This window comes from Harpia harpyja, chromosome 13 (genome assembly GCF_026419915.1).
Source record: "Harpia harpyja isolate bHarHar1 chromosome 13, bHarHar1 primary haplotype, whole genome shotgun sequence".
NCBI classification, from domain to species: Eukaryota; Metazoa; Chordata; class Aves; order Accipitriformes; family Accipitridae; genus Harpia; species Harpia harpyja.
In genome coordinates, this window is record NC_068952.1 from 12,986,325 (window position 1) to 13,012,489 (window position 26,165).

The 26,165-nt window shown below is 35.0% G+C and overlaps 1 protein-coding gene across 5 annotated transcripts in view; it reads right to left on the minus strand.

The window, feature by feature from the left end:
* Positions 1-26,165, minus strand: part of SYT14 (synaptotagmin 14) — a 93,290-nt gene that overhangs the window by 61,042 nt on the left and 6,083 nt on the right. For 3 of the 5 annotated variants that reach the window (XM_052806204.1, XM_052806203.1, XM_052806202.1), the window contains exons 2-3: positions 20,482-20,529; positions 5,240-5,404 (exon numbers count right to left, since the gene is read on the minus strand). In XM_052806204.1, the coding sequence (XP_052662164.1) occupies positions 5,240-5,404; positions 20,482-20,529 (213 nt within the window). Of the gene's footprint in view, positions 1-3,001; positions 4,288-5,239; positions 5,405-20,481; positions 20,530-26,165 lie in introns of those variants that run through there. The other 2 variants (XM_052806201.1, XM_052806199.1) reach the window with 1 other exon arrangement.

Consider the following 26,165-nt stretch of genomic DNA (forward strand, 5'->3'; position numbering starts at 1 on the left):
TAGGTAAGCCTCTAGAGTAGACGAGTAAAATCACTTCCCATAGAGGTCTATTTCTCCCTGGTACTCATACAAAAGAGCCCATGCCACAAGCTTAGGTAAGACATCTTTTGCAAAGTTACATTTATATGAGTAGAAACTTATCCTAAGTTCCTCTCTCCTGGCCCCATATTCCAGGTTCCTGCTCCAAGCACCCACTTGTGGTCTCTTATGGGGATTTCCTCTTCATTCTCTTTATCTATTCAATCCCAAATTCTTTTTACTTGCACCTAACCAACTACTCATGTAAGCTCAGTCTTTCACCCTTAGTTTCTCCACCTTCATATAATGTTATCAGTTCTCTCCATAGCTGTCACTCATCCTACTTCAAATCCCAGTCTACCACTTGCATTGTGTCATATTCCTCACATAAGTCATGTTTATTCTCAATTCTTGTGTTCAAACTTCCAGTGTTCTTCAGTAACCGTAAGTATCAAAAGCAGGATAAGACCTGCTCTGTTCTTCAACCCCTACAATGAAGCATATGAGTGCAAATGGGATAGTTAGTGAATTTAACAAGCAAATTATAAGAAGTGTTTACTATTCCTTTTCAAAAGGCAGAGTTTCTGAAGATTTACAACTTGGTCAAACTTACGTGTTTTTTCATAGAAGAACATGGGCATATCTGACATCGGAAAAGCACTCTCCGACATTTCCACTACATACTCCAATATACAAAGGTGCTGAAGCATCTTAGTGAAGCAGATGTGAAACCTATTTTTTGCACAGATAACCAGCATGTTTTTCCCATACTCTATTCCAGGAAACAGCTAAAGATTTTAAAACTATAGCTTAAAAAAAAAAAAACAAAAAAAAAAACCCCAACCCCCCCCCAAACAAAAACAAACAAAAAAAAACCCAAACCAAACCATCTCAGACAGAAAGCATGACAAATTTCATCCCAAGTATTTCAAATTTGGCACACAGTTTTAGGAAACTGAAAATAAGGTCTTGAAATGGAAAATGTCAGGAAACCTTAACTGCAGATGGTGCTACCAGCTCTACACGTAATGTGTACGTAATCTTAGTTTAGTATTTATAGGAAAACTGGTGCCTTAAAAAAGAGTGCTAATGAGCAACGAGATCTTTCAAATCTAGGCTATCAATTTTAATTCAAGTCTAACAGATATGGTTCTTCCCATTGTATGGATGGCTACAAAGCAAGTTCAATTATTTCACTGATCACTTATTGAAAATATCATACCAAGCAAGATATATTCTGGCCAGCAGATTCACTGCAAGAGGTTGCCCAGAAAAAGAAGCCTCCTTTGTTGGTACACAGAGTAAAATTTTTTATCTCATATGGCCCTCAACAGGTTGAAACCTGCCACCTAGGAAACTTTTACAGATTTCCAGAACTATAATTAAAGTAGGGCATACCAGGACTAAAATATAGTGCCAGATATCAGTATTAGATACATCATTTATCATTACAAGAAATGTATTCACAAATGTGAAACTAAGTTCATTAATCAGTCTATATAAAGAATGGAATACTATAAAACATGGTAGCAACATGTTTGAAAGAAGTGCTGAAAGTTATGCCTCTAATAATACACTGACATTTGTAAGCATCCAGAAGTTCTCAGTGATACCAGATATTTTTTCTCCAGTTCCTAGCATAAAAGAAAAAGAACGAGGATGTATACTATTACTACAAGTCATGAAACAAGACCTCTTCAGAGGACTTAAAAACCTCATTAAAGTTAAAACACAAGCTATCCATGCAAACATTTTTTAAATGAACAATACAAATCTGTTTCAGTTTCTTAGGAAAAAATAGCTTCCTGCACATTAAAAAAAATCCTCAGGGTTTTATGCCTCTCCTTGCCACTTCTCTTTAGATTTTTATATCTTAGTTGGAAACTTGCCTACGAGAATTCATGTTCTTATTAAAACCTTTCCTTTATTTGGCTAACACAGGTCATATGTAATTATTAACTATTGAAAGCTACTAATTTGCTTATTATGGGACCTAAAATGCCATTTTTGATAGAGAACATACTTTACAAATACTGTATTACATGAAGAAATAACAGATAAGATCACAGTTTACCATACAAACATGGAAACCACTTCCTAAATAAAATTAAAAAACCAAACTGAAACAAAACAAAAAAACACCAAAACCCAACAAAAAAAAACCCTGAAATTTTCAGATAAGGGAAAACACACACACTGAAAAAACCCCCAAACCTATTTCTACTACGAAATCATTCATTTCTCTACAGAAACAGCATCTCCAGAAAAGCCCGTGTTGCTTTCTAAAAATTCGCTACACAGCCTGCAAAACAGTTGTGTAAAAATGCAAGGTTTTAATTCTTACTCACAGACTATTATTGCAATTTCACTGTCACATTGTTTAAGACTGGATGCTAAGGACAGCACACATAGCATCCATATCAAAAATACACAGGTTTTCTTTGTAAGACTACAACTTTAGTTCTTTGTATACTTAAAATCACTTAATTGCCACTTCTCATTGAGTTTTGTGTCTTGAAATTATCTTACATATCCCAGAAATACATTCTGAAGATCTACTATAATGTAAATGTAGCCGAAGTTATTTTTTTTCTTTATCATCTTATCACATTTTATGCAATGCTTTTAAAATACATAAAATAAAAACCACTTTCACAGAACAAGTGTTACTTTCCAGTATTAATTAATTCATCATTTTTAACAGAAACCACACAAGGCACTGCAGACAAGGTAAGAAAAACTGTATATAGAAAAAGAAAAGTTAGAACATAGGAAAGGCATTTATTAATCTGTTCCTTTAAGTAATACTTTAAAAAGTAATTAACTTCCAAGAAATATCAACATAATTAGAGAATGAAGCACTGACAACACAGACATCCACAGGAAACGCTATTATTAAATATGTAAATTAGGTGAAAAAAGTAGGAAGTATCATAAGTTTCAGGAAAGGTTGAAGAATGCAGTTTGCTGATGGACTCCTCACCTTTTCCTGCTGTCTTCCTATTACATAGCTCTCTTTCTGATTTCTTTGAGTTTTTCTTTTTACCCATTTTTGCAATTGTAGTTGACACATATTCTTCATCCTTTGATACGAATTTTCCTTTTCTGTCAAAAAAGGCTTCAGATTTCTTTTCTTTTATTTCATTAATGCAATTGGGGTGGTCATTGTGCATCTTCTTCAAGCTGGAATCTGATAATTTTTGCTTCTGTACTTCAACAAGTTTTGTTTCTAAATCTTGGGGAACGTTCATACTGTGCACTTCTTCAGAATCCTTAAAATCACCTCCAGGTGACCGCGGTTTGATTTTTCTATGCAAGTGATTCCCAGATTTAGCTGATACTGCACACAGGCAATTGTCTTGTTCCTCAATAGAGTGCTCCATTGTAAATTTATTACTTTTCAGGTTACTATCCTTAAAGAACTTATCATTGACAAAACACTCATTTCCTCCTACTCCTTCCCTTTTAAAAGGTCCTCCTACAGTCTTCAAATCCTGAGGTACTTCTGTATCACTTGAATGATTATTACTATCTGTGCCTTTTAACTGGCACTGGTTTTTGTCAACAACATGGTCGGATACTCCATCTTGACTTGTATCTTTTTTTACAAAATGTAACGACTTAGAATGAGTCCCTCTCTGTTCTGCAATACCTCTCTTCACTTTCATATTAATTTCCTGAGAATGAGTTAATGATCGTGTATGTTCCTCTCTCCCTTCCAGCGGTTTATCATTCTGTATTTTGGAGCTTTCATCTTCTGCACGAAGGCCATTTATCATGCTTGTTACTTGTTCTGTTACTGAATCAGCTACACTGTAGCCAACCTCTCCAACAGCACTGGTCAGATCATCCACAGCACTGCTAAGGGTGTCGACCAGTGAAGACACAGAGGGAAGGCTCAGATTCTGGTGGAGGTTTCTGAAAAACGCCATTTGTCCAACCTATTCAGCAACAACTTTTAATACCGAAAGGTCCTCTGCTTCACAAACAGATCAACTCCATTTCTCCAAGTTCAATTTGAGAGCTATTTGCTTTTGCTACCTCAAACTCAATACATTTACCAGGGGAAGTTGCAGCTTTGCTCTTTCCATTCAATATGCATTGAAAATAGTAAGAAAGCAGCTAAGTAAATATCTTGAAACGAAGCCACAATCAACCAGCAAAACCATAGTCTTTCATCAACTGCAGCATCAACTAGCCATAATAAAATTCATTCTTTTCAAAAATAAGACAACTGTGTGAGGTGGAAATATGTTTTTTTATTCTAACCTGCAAAGAAGAAGTTGTGAGACATTTAAATTATGTCCTTTCATCAATGTCACACTAAAACAAGCTTTTAACATAATAGCTGCACAAAACCACGCATCATGGAGACTTCTTCAGCCCAAAATATTTGTTGTCTTTTACATAAGGTAAGATATTTTGAAACATGAAGACTTGTTTTGTGGCAAAAGAAAGTTAAGATGACAGACTTAATTTCCAGCAAGGAGAACTTTTTCTGTCTCCAAGGAAATTGAAAATAAAAATTTAGCTGCACCTTTCAAAGAGGTAGAAGGGAAGAAAACCTCTCAAATTTCCCATTCTGTTCTCTGGTGCCTGTCTCTTCCTCTCAAATCAGCTAACTAACAAAGCCCATTCAATTTCCACAGCCCAAAAGTAGAAAGGGGTTATTTTAGCAACCCTCAATATCTTTTTCAAGGTCTATTTTTTTAATTTCACATTATCTTTAAAGACCTTCTTCTATTAAAAAAGTATAGAAATAATTTGTTAGTCAGAGATAAGATGTCTTTAGCTTCTAATGTTTTACTTCTTTAAAATTATTTTCCAGGTGAGTAAATGCAAGACCTTCTCCAACAGGTCAGTGAAGAATTTTAACAGGCTGAGTGAAAATCCAATAATCCCATTCACAAATTTACTTGAGAAGATTTAATTATACACAATTATGGAACATTTAAGGTATATTAAAGAGTATTCTCATAGTGCAAGAGAAATATCTTCCCATAAGCAAATGTCAACTCTTCAGTTATATATAGCTGTTGAATTTCTGTGGCTTGTGAATACAAAGGTTTCTTCCTTTCCACATACTGCACAGTCACAGGAAAAGTCAACATTGTGAGTTTTCATCACTTGAGTCAAGTGATTATTTGTGTATTTCTACACATCGTTGTAAAAATGTGCGTTCTTATAATTAAGTTTAGTACACTGTATTTCAGATACTTACAAAGTTTATCTTGTGAATTCTTTCTTGTAGTGTATCCTGAATCAAGATCTGGGAAACCACTAACATTTTCGAAACACATCTTCTTATTAATATATAGGAAAAGTAGCAACATGAGAATAATGAACACCCCGACAGCAGACAGGAATCCAATTGCTTCAGGAGATACTAAAAGAAACAGAAAGAAACACGTTTTAAAAATCTTGTAAGTTTAACTCGTAAAAGTTATAATATTATATCAGAATTCATCATTACTAAATACTACTAAATTTCCAAATATATATGCAAATACAACCAAAAAAACTCCATTTAAATTTGAGTTACTGTTTAATCACCTTTTCAAAGAATAGAAAAGTATCTGGTCCTAATCTAAGGGATGACTGACATTGTGAGCAAGAGATTCTGCTGGAGTACTGGACCCCAAAACAAGACAGGGTCTCTGAAGAAAATGGGGAGATTATCAGCAGATGCCAAGGCCGATGATTTTTGATGGAACATCTGAGACAGTGCTGGAGCACTGGAAGGGAGCTAAGAGCATTCCCCTCTCCTGGAAGGGGCTGGACGTTTGGCTACCTGGACCCAGGGCCAAGTCTAAGACAGTGCTGCTGGGGAGGGACTGAGCCCTTGCTGGTGATGCCATTGCCTCTGCCAGCCATGTTCTGCTCAGCTCCCGGCTCCTTTTTCCTTAGGGACCAGCTGGCCCTTGCTGCTCTCTGACAAGTAGTATACTGTGTGAGCAAAAAACAGAATGAGAAAAAGCAAATAATGGTATGTTCCTTGCCCTGGTACATGTACCACTTGCATATTAACCAAGAAAGAGCTAAGTGGAATAGAGATAAAGCATACTTAATCAAAACCAGGTAGAGGAAAAAGGCTGAAGTAGACTGACATGTCTTAGAAAGTGTATAAAATAAAGAATATGGAATTGCTATTAAGCAGATAACTGAAAGGGAGTACTGGGCATCTTTTGCAGAGGTAGAATCTTGCAAGTCCATCACCACCCAAGTAACAACATCAGTAATACCATTTAAGGCCAAGAGTGGAAACGGTTTTAGAAATATGAAATCTGGGAATAGATGTAGCAAATTGGACCAATGGGGAAAGAGAAATTAAGGGGCAGCTTGTTTATCTGAAAGGAGACTGTGCAGAGAAAGGGATACAGAAAGGCAGCAAAAAAGAGGGCCTAGAAACGTAAGAAATAATGAACAAGTTATAAAAGCAGTTCAAGAACAAGAGAGGGCAGATCTTTTGACAGGAGGAGTGCAGATGCCCACAGACTATAATGAAGCTCACATGATTCATTAATCAAGGTTGCCAGGATGTCAGAGGGAAGACCCTTGGGCAACCCACTGGACTCTCCATTGGGTCTACACATCCAAAAGACTTGATGTGATACATTAAAGGGTGACAGAATTGCAAATTCGTTACTAAGTAGTGTGGGAGGTTAAAGAACTATAATTCAGTAATATTTGGGTGCAATTTATAAGAAAAAAGTGATAGAACTCAATAACTGCATGCAATTAACAATGGTGTAAAGCATTATAGAACTACTAAGTGATTCATAGTCGTATGTTTATTAGTTAATTAATCTGTTAATTGGTTTATTAGTAGTGTGCTGATCAACTAATAAACATTATAGCCTCTTATATCAGTTATGTCTCAAAGCTGCATTCTAAAGAGGGAGAGTAGGACCTTGAGGTAACAGACACCTTAACACTTCAAGTGGGTTTTGTGGCCTAAACACACAGACATGCATCTTTCAGGATTGAACACGGCTGGATTCATCTGTATGAAAGCTAGGATTTCACATATCCCTTTCTTCCTGCTGCTTTTGCTAGATTTTAAGCGTCCCTCTACTCACTACCATAAATCCCACTCTTGGGGGTTGATTTTTTTCTATTTATAAAAGATTTATGAAGATTTATCAGATTTATGAATTCCATTTGCCAATATCTTGGCACTTCACTTTAGGAGTATAACGCTGTGTGGCAATATCTTTCACTATGTAAAAGGAGTGGGATTAAAAAAAAAGTTGGCGACAGATGCTGCATTCTGAGAGATGCAATACAAAAGGACAAGAGGCAACAGTTCACAGTAGCAACAAGAAAAAATCCAGTTGGAGATGAGGGGAAAAAATCACAGAATAAGAGGGGTTTTTCACTGGAACAGACTGCCTAGATCAGTTATAAAATCCAACTTTAATGTTAGCCCTGCTTTGAGCAGGGGGCTGAACTGGGAATTACTTTCCCAGGAGCCTTCCAAATTAAATTACTCTTTGAGTCTACATATGTCCTTTGTAAATCTGGGGTCATACATCTATGTAAAAGTGCTGACTGAGAAACACACACAGTTCCACAACCTCCTCTGTTTGTTTTGTGGGATGACAAGGAACATTTGTGGTCCTGTTCTTAAATAATTATACAGGTGTGTATAGAAGAAAGATCAAAAGAAATCCACTTTACATCATCTAAAAGGAATTGGTGAGATTTGCACGTCTATTTTGAGCTGGACATCCAGACCTATCTGAAACTGTGAAAATTATTTTTGCTTCACTTTTTACCTCTGACCAGAAGAGATCATGTAACATTGTGCCTAGAACCCTGAAAATTTTCACATGAAAAGGAACCTGCCAACAACTTTGAACCACCCATCCTGACAATACTACTAAAAAAATACCGGAATAGCAACGAAAGAACTCCCAAAACGATAAAACAGAAACCCCAATTACACTAGACCTCTATTTAGTCAATATCAAACTTGAGTAAAATTTTTTCTTGTTTTATTAGATCATACCAGAAAAGCTAGGAAAAAATTGAGCAACTGTCAACTGAGTTAAGTTGGGAACACTGAAGAACTGAAGGCAAAGCTAGAAATACTTGGAAACCTTCAAAATCTGACCTCCACTTTCCAACCCACTAAAGTCCAAGAAAGAACAAGAAATACAAGAACACAGTATAACTGCTTAATAGGGCCAAAATAAAACAAACAGGGCAACAGGGAGGGGCAGGCATGTGGTATTTTCAATTTCAGACAGTACAACAGAAATGCAAAGACCCATAGAGTTACGGAGTTCCTCATCAGTCCTTCAGGATGAGATGTCCTGCTGCATCAAGCAGAGCAACAAGGTGAGAAAAGTGGAATTCTATTCTGGGCCAGAGAGGAAAGGAAGCTAAAACTTTTAAAAAAATATTTTCATTATCATGAACAAATAGGAAAAAAAAAAATCCCTTTGTTCACGAAAGACCTTGGTTGCACATCCTGCTAAGATTACCTGATATTCCCTTCAAAAGTCTGCTGGGAGTTGCTCATCATTTCATTAAAATCACTTGTTACAGCTGAAGTATATGGCAACTCTGCCTCACACTGAAGGGGTTTTGTTTGTTTTTAAGATCCCCAAAAATAGTGAAGCCATGACCAAGAATGAGGTGAAGGAAAAAAAATTACTGCTATAGTGGTGACTAATTTATTTTTTTTAAAAGCCCTAGTGTTCCCTGATTAAGAGCAAGGAAAATTTGGCATGTCAGGTGTTCATTTATCATTTGTCAGGCATCCATTTACCATTTTCATGCAATCTTCCTAAACATGGGAAAGCTCTGAGATTTGACAAAACCCTCAGTTTCTGTATATTCATTTTTGACCTCAAAGTTTAACAGATGAAATCTCCTAAGGTTCTGCTGGCAGTAAGCATGCTTCCTCCCAAGACTGCATATGGATAACTGAGAATGTCTGGGGCTATTGGAACAACATCCAGTTTTCTTTGAATTATTGATCCTGACCCAAATGAGACTAGAGACTGGCCAAGAGCAGAAAATCTTCATTTTTCAATAACTTCCAGTTCTAACACCTATCAAATACAGAGGCAGTGGCAGAAAAGGCAGGAAGAAGAAATGCGATTCACCACACACAGGGACCAACAGAAGTGAGAGTGAAGTGGAAGATGGCAGTTAGGCACAAGATAATGATGAAATGGGAAGTACGAGTTATGAAGAAGGTGCAACACTGGGATAGAGTACACAGAACAAGTTGGAAAGTTAAGAGAAGGCAGAAAAAGACGACAGATTAGGAAGACTAGACAGGTAAAGATAATGGCACCACAGAAATTTATCTATGAGGATAATTGCTTTGCTATTGGAGCAGGCTGTCCTAAGCAACTTTGCCTGAATTCAGTGTCAACACTGCTTTGAGCAGGAGACTGAACTGAATTCCAATCATTCTATGATTCACAATAAAGGACAGTGAATGTTTTCTTTTAATAGGATAGATTAACTGTACAACATCTTCAGAGAAAAGTGGCGCTGGCCACGGGCAAGTATTTCCCATTTGATCTTTTGAAACCGTTGGTTTAAATTTTGGGTTTTTTTTTTTTTTTTTTACTTATGCTTATATTGTTCAGTAGTCAAAGGTGCTTTGATCCATCAAAACACGTGCTTAAGGAAGTTAACCACAACCTAAAAGTAACTTGAAAACACAATGCTTTTGTTTTTTTCTCAAGTACTTCCTGGATACTAATTAGTTAAAAAAGGCACTGTATGCAAACTGTATAGTTCTCTATGGAAACACAGTATCTGATGACATCTTTCTGGAGTGAAAAAAAACATTGGCTGATACCTTACAAAAAGAATGAAACTTTAGCTGCAGCAAGACTACTTAATTATTTATGTAATTAAGTGTGAACATAGGGCTTGAAAATTATATTCCCGTATCAATTTGCATCCATGTAAAGAATCTTAGAATGTTTGTTCACAGATTAAGTATATTATCAAGTTAAAATCCTTTAATGTATTACCATTGTAAAGCCAGAAAAAAAACCAAATAAAATTGTACTTCAATTTTCCATATGTAAATATGTACAGATTCCCATCTATGAATAAAGGTTTTATACATCACATTAATCCTTCAATTAGTTTCTCACAGCTGAAGTGCCAAGCAGTTATACTTTGTAGACAGAAAAAAAAAAAAAAGTTCTTTTTTGCACATAAAATACATCTGTGTCACATTCAGCACCAGAATTATTTTGATTGAAAACACACTGTCATAAATTCTGATTGGTTTGGGCATTAATTGTACCATTAAAAGCAGTTTAAAAACTCTCAGAGGTTCCCAGTGGTTTCTTCTACAATCACAAACTGGTAGAAAGGCAATATTTTCTCATAGTCATATTTCAAATTCAAACATCCTACTTTTATGAACTTCATAATTATCCTCAGTTCTTAAGAAAAACAACAATGAATGTTTGAAATTCATACTAATACAACACACTTTTATAAATACTAAAAGAACAAATCTCTTGCTACAAAGTTATGACTAATTGAATTGCTGGCTATGGAAATGGCATAGAAAGTTATACTTATTACAGAAGTATTACATTAACATCACTAATTCACTTTTATTATTATCATCACTAGAATTAGAATTATTAGAACACATAAACTTACCATCTCTTCATCTTAAATATCAAATTAGGATCTCTTTCTCAAATAACTTCCTTATTATTAAACAATTTTTCTTTTCCAAAAGATGTTTCAAACTCTTCAGAAAATAATGGCATCTTTAAATAAGTATCACCAAAACAACAAAAATCCTCAGACATATTAAAAAGCATTTAATGTTTTTAATATTAAATTTAAAAGCATTTAATGTTTTTAATATGTATCTAAACCCCCAATTATATTTAATATCCAGTCAATTATTTTTGGAGCTCTCACACTCCACATCATACTGCTCACTCAGCTAGTAATGTAAAAAGCCACATAGTTACCTCAGTGATGTTTTAATTATTCATTTACAAAGCAATACTATCTGTTCTGTGCACAAATTAACTAGGGGTATGATCCAAAGAACCTCGATTAACTTTAAGATCCTAGCACAAAAATATTTGAAATGAAAAATGTAAGCTTGTTTTTATTTATAACCTGTTTTGTTTTGTTTTTTTTACAACTTGATCTAAAATATTTTAGCCTTTAAAATTCTTTTAAATAATCAGGACTGTTGTTTTGTATTTAGTCCTGAAGAAGAATTATTTATTGTTATTAGTTTTTACACCATTACATCTTGACATTACATGAAAATAACCTGCGCTGTCCAGCTCAAAAGTATTTTATCCAAATGCTATTCACTGGTGCTTGTCACTTCATACCAACTTTCCGACTTGCACAAGAAATTAACATATTTTCAGAAAGCTAAACAGGTTACTGAACCAAAAAATAAGATTCATGCCTTGACTGCCTTTTCTCCATGCTTAAATTATTTATCTCCAAAAAGCACATATTTATTTCTCACAGACAACTCATGTCATAATGGAAAAAAACAAATAAAACCCTCTATACCTCAGAGTCAGCTCAGAAGTAAAATACTTTGGTCTGACTGATTACTCAACAGGAATAAGAACTGTACTTTTGTATGTGTCAGTTTACACATAAATATTTTTTTCTTTTATGACTAATTATATAGGATGGTCTCTTCTCTAAAAGTAAGTAACTGAATTTGAAGGCTACCTACGATTTTGTGCTCTTTCTGAACAGCTTTTCTTTGACAAGGTAAACTCAATACACAAAGTTCCACAATAATTTAGCAGAATTATTGTCTTCCTGTTTGCTGGAGTAGTTGCAGAAGCAATCACAAGTGAATAGAACCTAGTTTACCCAGACAAAATGCTACACCTACAGGGGGCAATATTTTATCCAGTGTTGTGTTAGAAGACTTAAAAAATTGAATTCTTGACTAGCTACACTGTTTTACAAACAAGATAAACTCTATGTAGCAGCTGACATTACTATTAGAATGCTTTCCCATAGAAAAATCAGAAGCAACTTTGCCATAAAAATTGACTAGCTGATGTTTCTGCTAAAAATCAATGACACACAATGAACTCAGAATTCCCTCTAAACATTTTATTAAATGTGTAAAAAACAAAATTCCAAATGTATTTCCTATGCTTCCTGTTTTATTCAGTATTCATCTTTCTTCTTTCTCTCATATAAAACATCAGAACTATGTAATTCCTTTCTACAGATTTACCCATATCTTTTATATTTTGCCAAAACAAGCATCAGAAGTGTTTTAGCTCAACTTAATACATGCAATTAATTCTCATCTATTAATGTTTTTAAATTTTTAGCTACATTTAGGTAACATTAAAACTGAAACCTTCCTGTATAAAGATGCTGTCCCCTTCAATTAAAACTTGTATTCTGCCTTTCTTCTCCAGCCCAGACTTAACTTAGCCCACTGCTAATGGCTACGTTTGTCAGTGTATTATGTTAAATACACGTTATACTGCTAGTCTTATGATGTTCCTTCCTACATGTTTTTCTCCTGCATCTTGCACTTTGTTATACAGCAAGTTTACGTGCTCTCCAGTACAAATTACAAGCATGTGCAACATGAGCTACCTGTATTTCAACACTTCAGATATCTATATTGAATATATTACCCTGAGTAACATGCAATTTTAAATGAACATAAACCTTGAATGACAATTGAATTTCAATGCAGAACTGAAAAGAGCATTGCATTTCCTAAATAAGAAAATTATTAACAATTTTGAGTAACATGAACCTTTCAGAAGTTTTGAAAGACTGACAGAATGAAATTGGGATGGAAGTGCTTATTTAACTTTCTATTTGGAACAAAAATGCCCTTTAAAAATTCTGTTTATAAACCTTTCAAAGTAATACTGGGGAAAACAGAAAACTTACATTATCTGAAGTGATACACAATGCCATTTAAAGGTTAATTTATTAAAAAATGACATACATCTAACATTAAGTAAAAAATATATGTCCTTGTTTACATAAAAAAAATTTACTGCAATTACTGTATCACAACAGCTACACTGGTCTAACTCCACCGCCACTTTTATTGCAGTGGAAAGTCATCAGGAATAATATCAACTTTTTTCACCATTTGGTTTATGTCACTTCATACTGGCTGAAGGATAATCTGCAGTGCTACATAGATAAACCAGAACTTCTTTTCCCCCTCGTTTTCTTAACACCTAATTACAGGGACTAATAAAAAAAATACATTTTAACATCTAGATTCCAGGACTTCCTTCACACAGGAATGTATTTTAATTAAAAGTCTAGAATGTATTTTAATTTAAAAAATTAATTTATTTAATTTTATTATGAACAATTAAATTATTTGACTAAATATTTACATCAAATAAGAGTTCAATATATTTCATAAATTATAGTTTGTGTTAAAAAGGGCTTGGTTCAGCAAGTTAACTAATCACATACATAACTGCACAAAAATACTTCTAGCAACACTAGTACTGCCTCTGCAGATCATCATTTACAGGTTTCCTTTCCCTTTCTTTTAAAATACCATGCTGAAACTGTCTTTTGGAGATAAAATTATAGGAAAAAGAGGACCCTGGGCTCCAAAATATCACTGACATAAGAAAGAATTTAGGAATAACAGAAGCCATAGTCTGAGATGGAGATTTAAACTTTTGACAGAAATCTTTTAATTCCTAAACCCTTATGGGCTGAGGAAGTTGTCAGCCTGCCACCCCTGCTGATTTACCAGTCCCTCAATGCCTTTTCTCTCTAACATGGAATTCATCTCCTATTAAGTAGTATCTCACAACAGAAATCTCTGAAAAGAAACAGCGAAGGAAGCATCTCATTGCTACTTGGAATAGACATAGATCATGGAATCATCTTGATTACCTCCAAATCCCAATAATCTGCTGCAATTACATAGCATATTACACGACTGTAATCTCAACACAGTGGGTAAGAGAACAGCTGTGATTATAGATTTTTAATGGCACTCTCAAATAATCCTCCCAGTGCAAAAGTATTAAAGACCTGCAGGGGTCTAGAGACTTGTGGTTTGAAAGTTCATAGCTACTACAAAGTAGCTCTCCACTACTGGGGAAAAAAATCTATGTAATAAAAATCTCTTAAAACCACATTTTTCCTATCAGCCGCTACAATTAATAACAAAGTGTGAAACAATCCAGGATGCAGATTTCTGAACAGCACAGTGATTAACTAGGATACATAGCAAAGTACTGTGCAGTAAAAAATGATTACATGAACATTTTAAGTGAAGAAATGCCAGGGTTTGGATATAGCAAAGTTCTTACATACAAAACTTGCTACAGAAGAAAGGTACTGTGATAGTTGCAATTAAGTGATCCCAGTAGCTGCTGCTTTCCAGAAGACTCCAAACACAGGAGAACACACAGAAACATAACTTTGCTTCCTGTATGGGCATCAATAATCTCAAAGAAAAATACTTACTTCGTATTAAATTTTCTCTAGTCCAAAATGTATGAATACAGATTAGCTTTCCAACAGAGTGCAAAATTTAGTATATATCCCGGTGTTGTTAATTCTAAAATTATTACTTTCATTTTTTTTAATAGGTAGTCATACTTTTATAATATCTCCCAGGTCTATTAAATTTAGTATTCATGGAATAAAGGACACAAAATTTCTTCTAGCCTGGAAAAAAATACGTATTTGTCTATTAAAAATTAACTAGTGCACAGTTATGAACAGATTAATTACTATTTTCTGTGTATATTATAAAAGTAGCTTTAATTTTGTATACTTTTTAATGAAGAGTTTTTATTCCTATCTCTGTAAAAAGAGGAAATGCACTGCACTTTGTACTGTCCACATCTGAACTCTTAAATGAGTAGAAACGATGTATATTTATAATGTTTTACATTAATGTGGGGTTACCTAATTTAAAGAAATTTGCTACCATCTGTGGTATCACCTTTCTCTTGAAGAACAGTAAGTTCTACCAACTGGATGACAGCAGAAAGAAAGGGGAAAAATTATTTTGTTTCTTTTTCAGAGGCACTTAGTGTAGACTATCATAAAAACTGTAATATAACTTGAATATCAGATGCAGTTGACTTTCAGTAAAATACTGTTTCTACTTGTAAAATGAAATTCATGAATAAATATGATTTTTTTCCATTTGAATTAAACGCAGTTGGCAACTTAACATTCAGATACATGCAAATGGATAAGGATAGTTGACCAGAACATTAAAGAGGACATAAGTCCTACTTAAAATATACTTCTGACAAAACAAAAATTCATACCTTCTTATCTTTTCAAAATTATTATTACAAGTGACATTTTTCATTATCAGCCAAAGACGTTGCTCTTTTTGCAACTTTCTTTTGCATATTAAAGAGCAATTCTTTTCCATTATTAGTCACAAAGGCAGTTTGCTGAATAATTTCCTTTGTTTGCAAGACTGCCACAACAACAGAAAGAAAAGAACATTTGGAAAAGAAAAAAAGGCTTAAAAAATAATTTTTAAAAATCTGTACAACTCAGACCTTACTCAGATACTCAGTCTACATTTCCATGAATTAAATACAAAACACATTGCTGAGTTAGAAGTATCACTTTGCATTACTTCAAAAATACACAAATGAACAACGAAAGGTGAAAGAGACCTAAAAATAATATGGCCATACATTTTCTGCTTTAATGTCACCTCCATGTCGCACAGTGAATATTACACATATCAGAATATATTAAAGAGGGTTTCTCTTCAGTTATAGCTCAATATCATAAACACTCATCACAAGTCTGTCTCGTCTGTACAAAGAGAACCTCAAAACAGCCTTAATTAAAACATTAGTACATGTAACAACAGTCAGTTCCCAGTTAGACTAGCAGCCTAGCTACAGTGCATTACACAGCCAAAAAAAGAAATATTTTTCTGAAGTCTGATGTCAGGTTCCCTAGATTCTTTTATGTCCACAGCAAATAACCAAAGGAACAATTTAATGTAACTCTCACGACTCTCTCAAAAACACGTTAGGAAAATATCCAGCAAAAAGGGAAACCTTTAACTGAGTAATTTCAGAAAAATCCTGTCACCTTTTTCTGTTGTCAAGAACCCTAAGTGACTGAATGAAATGACTCAGTCACTACTAACTAAACTATGCATGACTCTTCTTTCCTTAGCCAAGCCTTCAATTTGTATTGTCAGACAAGAAGAATTTGAATATGTGTGTGTACATAAAATAAACTTGCATTAAATAACAGAAGTAAACAAGAAGTTAATTTATAATAAAAGCAAAAATACCTTCTTCCTTTTTCCAATTTCCAGAATTTGTCAAAGTGTAAATACAAAATGACATAAACAGTTCAACCACTTAGCTATGTTAAACACAGGAGTCACAAATTTCAGTGCTGTATTACTGAACTTCTGTAATAACTAATCATACTTAAAAGTTCTTTTCTATAGCTGGAAAGTGACTTGTTCTCTATTTTGCAGCTATTAGATGTTACATAATGGCCACAAAAATATGCACATTTTCAGGACACACACCCCCTATAAGTACGCCTTTAGAAAAAGCCTCTATTTAAAAATACATACAAATTAGTTTTTAAGGCTTTCCAGAAAAGCCTATCACTCTTCTTACTCCTGACCAGCTCTTTGCAGCTTCTTCTCAAAAATGTATGAATCTGCTAAAAGGAAACTGAACAAGCAAAACACTATAAAAGTACTTTAATCCTTCTTGTGCAGACTAGAAGTGGACCCACCACAGTCTATCTTGGGCAATTATGAAGCTGTAACAACATTATGTGACGTGGGGGCAGCCCTGTGCTAGACAATGGCTACACCTTTGGTTAGCAAATCTGAGTTCTGTATTGATACTGTATTGGTATCACATTTACACTAGAATTCAGATAATCTCAGATATTCAATAAGCATTATAACTGGTACTTGCAAATCTTTGAGTCTTAGAAAGCTAAAAATAAATCTACAAACCAAATTAGTTTTATTTATTTCAGTGGAACCATTGTTAACATCAAAGAAGTTTTAATGATGCTTTTAAATGAAAATGCAACTGTTTTAAATGAAAATGCAACTGTTTGCAGTCCCAGTACGGCAGCCTAGAGTACCTAAAAAAATTGAAGATAATGAACGTAAAAAACCCCTTCCATTGTTTTGGCTAATTTGAGAAATGCGAAACCTCACAAAAAATGAAAAGTGAGGTTTCAGATTATTTTCATATTAACAACTGAATATTCTCAGAGCAGACATTTCCTTTTTAAGCTTTGTTTTGTTTTTTTACAGTTATGCCTTCATACATTGATAAGAAGTTTTCATTAAATAATTCGAGCTAAATGGTGTGGTCACACATAGCCTTGCAGACCTTTCTGGTCCATTTCCACATTTCATCATCTGATACACCAAGGTTCCTATTTTTCTAGAAAAAATGAATGGGCAGGCAAGAGCAAGACAATTTAGGAATGTGTTATTTTGCTAACCAGAAAGAAAAATTAATCGCCAGCAACAGGTGTTCTTCAAGTCATATAATCCCCATATAAATTCTAACTACACTCTATCACTTGAAACCGGAAAGTTTTCCTGTGCATTATTCATAGAAGACACAAGCTTGCTTGCTTGCTTTTCCCTTTTCTGTATTCAGTAGAGGACAAATAAGATGGAACATCACTGTTTATCATATTAGTTGCTTCTCAACAACAATGTACTTGGAAAGACTATGAGAAAGATGGACAGACAAGCAAAGCACAAACGTCCACTGGACATCTCTAAGAATTCTAGTTACTTATGCTGGCTATTTACTACTAATCTTTCTTTCAGAGGTTCCACACAGGCACTCTAACTACAGTCACCTGGCAGTCAGAGTTACCTACCATCACCTGGCAGAAAGCACTGGAAGCTTTCAGGCAAACAGCAAATGCAGAACCATTTTGTCAAACACTGCACCAACTCCCAAAGCCTCATAGATAGCATTTGGTAAAAAATGAATGAATGATAGGAGTGCCGGGGTGTACTCTCCTGGTGCCACAGTCGCACAGACACCAGTGAAAAAGGAGAGGGGGGACAGTGCAATCTTGCCTAGCACCAGGCAAGACTACAGGGAATTATCCGTGTGTCAATGTGAATACTTAATTTGTCTATCAAACTTCCACAGTGAGCTCACAGACCAAAAAATGCTTGGCTTTTCACAGCGCAGCCAAGAGATGGTGAAGAGGAAGACCTTTATGCCACGAAACTTTTCAACTCAATCCTATATAAGCTTGAAATGAGTACCCAGTGGCATTAAAGACAGAGCTGGAAGGTCTGATTTGACTAGCTCCAGACTGCTGGTAGCCAGGAATTCTCTGCTTGGAAAGGCCTTCCTATTCTGAGGAGGTCAATACAGATCTTGAGCACGCACTCTGATCCTGGCAAACAAGCAGGCCTGGACAACTGGCAAATAAAGTAATCCTTCGGAGCCTGGCCATTGGTCAGACAATAAAAACATCTTGAATGCATATCAGATGATGTAAAGTCTTAGAAAAAGTAATCAAAACACTACACGACTGGAAGACTTGAAGTATGATGGCAAGCATCTTCTGCTTTATATGTACACCTCAAGTAGGGAGAGAGGACAGACAAGAATGCACCCGGCTCCACACACTACAAGGAGAAATTTGTCAGTGACATGGCTGGGCGTAGGGGCACACAAGGTTAGAATACACATAGAAACTCATATGAAGAAAAAAGGAACCCAACATGTGGCAGGTATAAACGGCACTAAGAGGATACTTCTCTTTTAATCATGCTTATCCCTAAGCTAATTTATAATCACCAATGCTAAAACACAGGTTCCATGCAACTGTTTCTAAAAAAAAAATGTTTATAATATCATATCAATGGCAAATGGAGCCTAGAATCTAGTGTTCAAACATAACATAGAACCTTAAAAAACAATGCACGTCTTTTCAATTTAGCTTCCCAGCAATAACATTAAAAACCATACAGCACTGCCTCCAAGAACGTAGAAAAATTGTTTTTCTTAAAATCACTACAGTACGCTGAAATAAATAGAGATTAGCAAGATTAATAGATTTTGAAACTTTATCAGTAGGCTTCCTGAACTTCCAATGAGTTTCATAATTCAGAAAGAAAAACAGAGCCTATTACAGAAGGAATACAGAGCACTGTGTGTACCAACTTATACACCAACAGAAAAACAGAGATAGCAATAAAGAAGTTTTAAAAAAACCCAACAAAACAAAACAACAAAACCCCCTCCTCAAAACATAAAAAGGAAAAAGTACACCCCCCAAGTGAGAACGAAGTAATTAAAAAAGCAAGAATGAAACAATTTACAGTTTAAAAAAGCAGAAAATTGTTTTTAATTACAGTACTGTCAAACCACATACAACACCCAATTATTCTTTTAATAGATATTTGGAAAAGATGACTTGTGACGATAAAGCTATTTTTCACCTTAACTGGTAGACTTAATTCTGAGGTTAGGAGATATTAAGTAAATGTTTAAAAAACCCCTCATTTTACTAAAACCTTTAAGTGAATGCAATGGAAACTAAGCTCTATTCAGAAGCCAAACAAAATTTCTTGCCACCAAGCACGACATGGTTTGACAATACTATTGAGCCAGTCTAACACTTAGTTGTCAAGAGTCTTGCAGCCCTCCTCCTCTCCCACCACACTTTCTTACTCCTTTCCTTTTGAAAGCACTGAGACTCTTCTGACCTAACGGTGAGTCAATGCAAGGAACTAATCCTTGAAGAAACTTTTCAGGTTTTTTTGGTTAAGATTAGCTTTCACATCAGAACACAGAGGTTCAATAGCAACGCCGCAGAAAGAAGCGTAGGGCTGGCAAAAGGGACAAGAAAACAGAACTATATCTAGTCATTGTATCAGCTGAGCTGTACTGTCAAACTTCAACTTCTGTCATTGTAACTCAGCTTTAAACCTATAAAAGTCCTCTCTTGAGCACAGCTCTGTTTCAGGCTCTATTAATTACTGGTTTCATTACTAATACAGTTGTTTTCAAAGAAGTTTGAGTCATTAGGGTCTCAACTGAAAACATAGGCAGAGATTGCCAGTCCATTACATCAGTTGTTTAAAATACCCTCACAACTTTCTATTACTACTAAAAATAAAATCATCCTACAAATATCTGAACAAGGCAAAGATCAAAGTTTTTGTGGCTTCCTATCACAGCTGAACAACATCAACAACTTCCATGTAACTCAGTGAATATTGGAAGAGCACATTTTTCCTTCTTGAGAAAATTCAAAATTTATTTTGGAACTTCACATTTTATTTATTTTTTTCATTGACAGCATCAGCATCAAAAGATTTTGCAACACAAAGATGCAACGCTAAGATCCAGAAAACCTACGATTGTAACATTAGGTAGCACATTTCTCACCAGTACTATTCACAAGCTCAGAAGTTCACTTTCACAAATCATTGCTTACCTTTTCTAATGCAGATTAGCTCATGTACACCACAAGTTCGTTCTCCACCTATGTGGAAATAAATCATTAGAAAATATTAACAAATAAAATGTATTTGGCTTCTTAAAAAGGCTTATAAACAGTGTAAAAGAAAAAGCTGTAAAACCATGTCATTTAATAGAAATGCAAAAGCTTGATTCAACAAGTTTTCAATTTATGTATGATATTCTTTGGAAAAAACAATAAATGTACCTTTGGCTTAATACTACTAACGATGGTGCAGTTTGAAAAGTCTTACATAGAATTTTTACAGATAAAATTACAAACACAAGCAAACTAACTGAAGCCACACTAATATTTCCCAAGTATAAAACATTATTTCCTGTTCTGAGGGAACTAGCATCTACAGAAGAATTCTCAAAATATCAAAAATATTTGTAACATAATAGAATGCCAAAATAATGTTATTATTATCTTCCATGGTAAAAAAAAAAAAAAAAAAAAAGAGAGAAAGCCTGTTACTAAAGGCTGGGTTTACCTGGAATTTTTAATAAAAAACATTTTAGTGTTAGAATTACAGGAGTAAACAAAACATCAACACATAATATACCTAGTGAGGGCAATGAAGGAGTCCACAAAGGAAGGAGAATACATTCAGTCAACCATGTTGAAAGAGGAAGGTGTGATACAGGGACGGGACATGAAACAAGCTATTGTTAAGCCTTGCAGAAGGAGGAACAGGCAGGTACAAACTGTTGAAGAGATTCTTTTAATGGTATCTAGAAATTATTGGAAGAGTTGATTTTTTTATTATGATTACTTTATATTGAATGCATTTACAGCATTCATGATCCTCTTCACTTTTAAATTAATGTAGTTTGGAATGACAGGTCCTGCGGTCAAACCTTAACATTACAAGCTACACCAAGCCATGGCCTATCTTAACCACACCCTAACGCCCACTAGGCCTTTTCCCACTGACAACAAAAGACTGCATGTATATGAATACAGAACTGAAGGGAGCTGCCTAGGTCTTCATACCCAGTTCCCTGCAACCTCATGAAAATACAAACCAGACAGTTCCAAAAACTCACAAAACATCTATTCCATATGCATTAATCACTACCGTACTCCAAACACTTCACTAGACTCTGAAACAAGCTTTAGATAACAAAATTCTTTCCATCTCGAGAATGTGGAAATACATTATATAGCACTTATTACTCTCCTTCGTTCCATAATAAAGGAATTATGCCATATAATAAAGGATATTATGATATAATATAAACTAATATTTAAAACTCATAATTGATAACACTAACAGATGGTGTAAAAGCTTTAAGAAGATACCTGTATTTGTAGTTAAATTTACATTTTAAAGAAATAACTGTAGGAAATGCATATATTAAGAGGAAAAAAAGGATAAAAGGAATCAAAAAATGGAGTAAAACATAACTCTTCTAAAAATTAATTCTGTGAGGTATGAAGTTAAAAAGAATCCTCATTTTATGTCAACATACTTTTTTTTCATATTCAGTAATATGAAATACAAGCCTTGAAGATACTGTTGAATGGGAAATCAAGTATCAATGAGTCTGATGATCCCATGAGTTTTGTATAGTCATCACCATTACAAAACCCAGCTATAATAGCAATAAAATAACTACCTCTTTTCAGTGCATTCTAGAAGCTGGCCAATATCGTTTTCATTCAGAAAACATTTTGGAAGGAAAACATAACAAAATGTTATGTAAAAAAAAAAATCTGGTTTTATGACAACAAGGCTTTTTAAAATAACAAACTTTGGGAGAAGATTACCATCTTCTTTAAAGTCATTGCAATCATCTTCAGGCTACAAAAGAGTGACTGAAACTCTTCTCCTTAGATTTTCTTCCCCCAATAGACTTAAATTCAGCAGTGAAGAAGAATAAAAATTACTGAAAAAAATAAAAGAATTTTTCATTACACAGATGCTAGACAGTTAGTTAAAAATAAAGATTCACCTAGAAATGACCGAGAGAAGAACAGTGAGCAGCATTAGATTTTAATTATATACTGTCCTCAGTTAAATCAACCAGCTTGAAATCTCATCATAAAATACTAGTTTTAAGTTTGGATTTTGCATTGCTACCTACTGTTTTCTAAAGAAAGCTATCTTTTTTCAATCAAGTAGAAGCTAAAATACGATGGTGCTCCACTAAATAATGCCTTTACATTAATCCTCATGTTACTTTTTATTGACCACAAGGCTATATAGTAAATTTATACAATTTAACGTGCATTCATTCAGGATTATTATTTTTTCCTTTTTATTTTGTTAGAAAATGCTGAATTATATTTCTTATTTAATAGGTGATTAATCTACTACTCTTTTTCCAAACTGCTTTTGGATGGAAATCAATTTAAATAAAAATACATCAAATTACCTACATGTTTTGAAAATAAAGTTGAAGCAAGCATCTTTTATATTTTAAATTAACCAATTTATTAAACACATGAAATATTATCCTCAAGTCACCTGGGCAGATTCTTCTTTTCTCTAGTGCTCTTCAAAACTGTGGAACTAATACACTATTGACACCTTGCTTTTACTCAAAGATCAACAAAGGAACACAAGTTTTCTGTCTTTCCAACTCCCAAGAAGTCTCTCAGCTTTGAATAACCTAGTCATTGGAAGAAATTAAACTGAAAATATGAAAACATTCTGCATGATGGCAAGATGTCAATTGCTAATTTAGCACTTCAGTCTGAAAGACTAGTTTTGTGTTGGTTAACCCACAAATCCCAAAGGTTCGGTGGTATGACCCACTTAAATTTTACAGTCTTTGGATGTTAAAGTAATTGACTTTAATATAGTGGTAGGTCACCATACTTTTACAGTTAAATTTAAGTTTGATTTAGATATAAATTATTATTAATTCTATTTCATCTTGACTATGAACATGATCTCCTATTTAACAGTTTAAAGTGAGTTTGCATATAAAACTACATAATACTTTGTGCAAAATGAAATCTGAGAATACAAAAAACCCATCTGGGGACATAAAGCTTTCCATAATTTCAGACAATGGAAGTAAAATGAGAAATAATGAAAGATGAAGTAATTTTAGAACTGCACATTCAACAAAACATTTAAATTTTCTTCAGCAAGGACCATCACCTCGTGGCCCTAAAATCTAAATCATTCAAACATTTAGCACAAACAGAATGCCCAGATGTTTTAGAGGCAGCTGAAACACCTGAGGAAGTTTAATTATCTCAATTTAAGATAGAGATTTTGTATACCAAGTCTCTATTTACCAAGATGACTATTGCACCAAAAAGATGAAATGTTGTACATCAAAGAAGATAAAGCACCACCTGAATTCTGTATTGATTAAATTTTATGTCTTTCTAAAACTAGTACAATTCAAAACTCAAAGTTCTACTATGTTTGGACTTTAGCTGAAACTCCACTACTACGTGCTGAAAATAATTGTCTAGGAAATTTAACATAGCAATTATCGTACAGTGATTTAGGTTGGGAAAAACCTCTGGCGCTCTGAGAGACTTCAGAACAGGACCACCTTTACAGGAGGTTCCTCTGGGCCTCAACCAACTACGTTCTGCAAGGACGGAGATTCCATGACCTCTCCAGGCACTACTGGTTCCAAGGGGAAGGCAGGGAAGGTGTCACCCCTCTCACGGTGAGCACTTCTTTCTTATAGCCAGTCAGGATCTCCCTTGATGTAGCTCACACCCATTGCCTCATGGGCTTTCTCTGTGCACCTGAAGAACCCATCTTTATTTCTTAGACCCCCTTATACAATGAAAGGCTGCAGTAAGAGGCCCCCCTTCAGGTTTCCCCAGACTACACAAACATATCTCCCAAGACTCTCCTCACGTGCCATGTACTCCAGTCCCCCACCATCTCAGTGGCACTCTGCTGGAGTCTCTCCAGTTTGTCAGTCTCTCTCATACTGGGTTAACACAGCTGGATACAGGTCAGAGGCACATGGTTGGTCCATGTTCAACATGCTGTTCACCAGGACCCTCAGGTTCTTTCAGGCAGAGTTGCTCCTGGCCAGTCTGTCCGCAGCTTGTAGTGCTGCACGGACTTGGACTTTTCATTTGTCCTTGTTGAAGTTCATGCAGTTCCCTTCAGCCCATTCTTTCAGCTTGCTGAGCACCTGCCAGGTAGCAGCCCTGCCCTCCAGCTTATTAACTGCTCCCTTATCTGGCACCACCCACAAACTCGGCGAGGGTCCATCCATTCCATCCCTTCAACAAACATGTCACACAGTCTCAGTTCCAGTATCAATACCGTGGTGCAACTTAGGCTGTATAAGATACATTATTCTTCCGTTCAGCAACAAATCCATGTTAGTAGCTGCAGCAGAACATTACATCGTATCATGAAGTCTTTGTCATTGGGTGTAAGTTTTGGGACATACTCTTTATATGATAAACTACTTTCCTGCTGAGGATTGTATTTTAATTAGAATTTTCGTAAGTTTGGACTACATTCAACAAACATTCACTTAATATTTTATTCAACATTAGACAACTATTTTTTCCCTCGACAAGTCCATGGAATACCAGTGCAGAATGACAATACCATGCAGGCTGAGTAGCACGAACAGGGTGAGGGGCACAGCATTCATTACAGCCCTTGAGAGCCCACCTTGCCAAATTACAGAGGAGTAGCTGCTGCTCACACACAGCAACGGCAAGGGACATCCATTTCAGCAGAGCTCCTTCACTCCTGCTCTGTAACCCCAGGTCAGACACAGTCATTGTCAATCTACAGATCACAGGTAAGGCTGGCCACCTGCCTCGAGCATGCAGGATTGTCAAACGAGAAGGAAACAACAGTGCTGTGCAGCAAATGCATAAAATAGCGGTGTTACAGTGCAGAAACGTAAAATGGGATACAAGTGATAAAGCCTAACACACTGTTAATGTTAATGTGTCTGAAGCACGTGGAAATACTAATGCTTTTGCTTCGAATACAAGATACTTAGGAAACCCATTCTTACGCTAATCTGTTTCATATAACATACTACAAATTTATTCTAAAAGGCAACTATAATGAAAGTGTTCTGGCTCACATACACCAACAAATCCAGTCCTTGAAAAATTGCCTCATACCATGAACTGAATTTAAGGAAGAATATGGTTTGAGATGAACACACAGCTAACTGCAAAGGAAAATAAACAAAGCTGAAAAGACTTTCACAGAACAGCAACTCTACAGCTGGCATCAGTATGATCTTTTTCCTAAAAAGGTTATGTACACCCATTAGCCCACCCTCACCCATGGTGTAAAATCACCTCTGCATTCCTTTAGTACCCTTTTTACCATTTTAGTCTACAAACAATATTGCATATGTAAAAAACGAAATGTTTAAAGTTGAATGCTTGGAAGCAGTGAAAAAGCAAACTAAAAAGCAAACAATATTTGAATTTATTAGGACAGAGACAGCAAGTTAAAAAAAAAAAACTCAAATTTGCTATTTTATATCCTTATTATGCGCCCACATCTTGTATATTTTCTGCAGTTTTGGTCTCCTCTCTGTCCCACCAACTCAAAGAATAAAATAGAACCACAGAAGTCACAGAGAAAGGCAAAAAAAGTCAATAAAATGGTTAAAACACAAACAGTTTCCATTTAAGGAGTGATTTAATAGACTAAGACTCTTGGACCTGGAAAAAAGACACAGCAG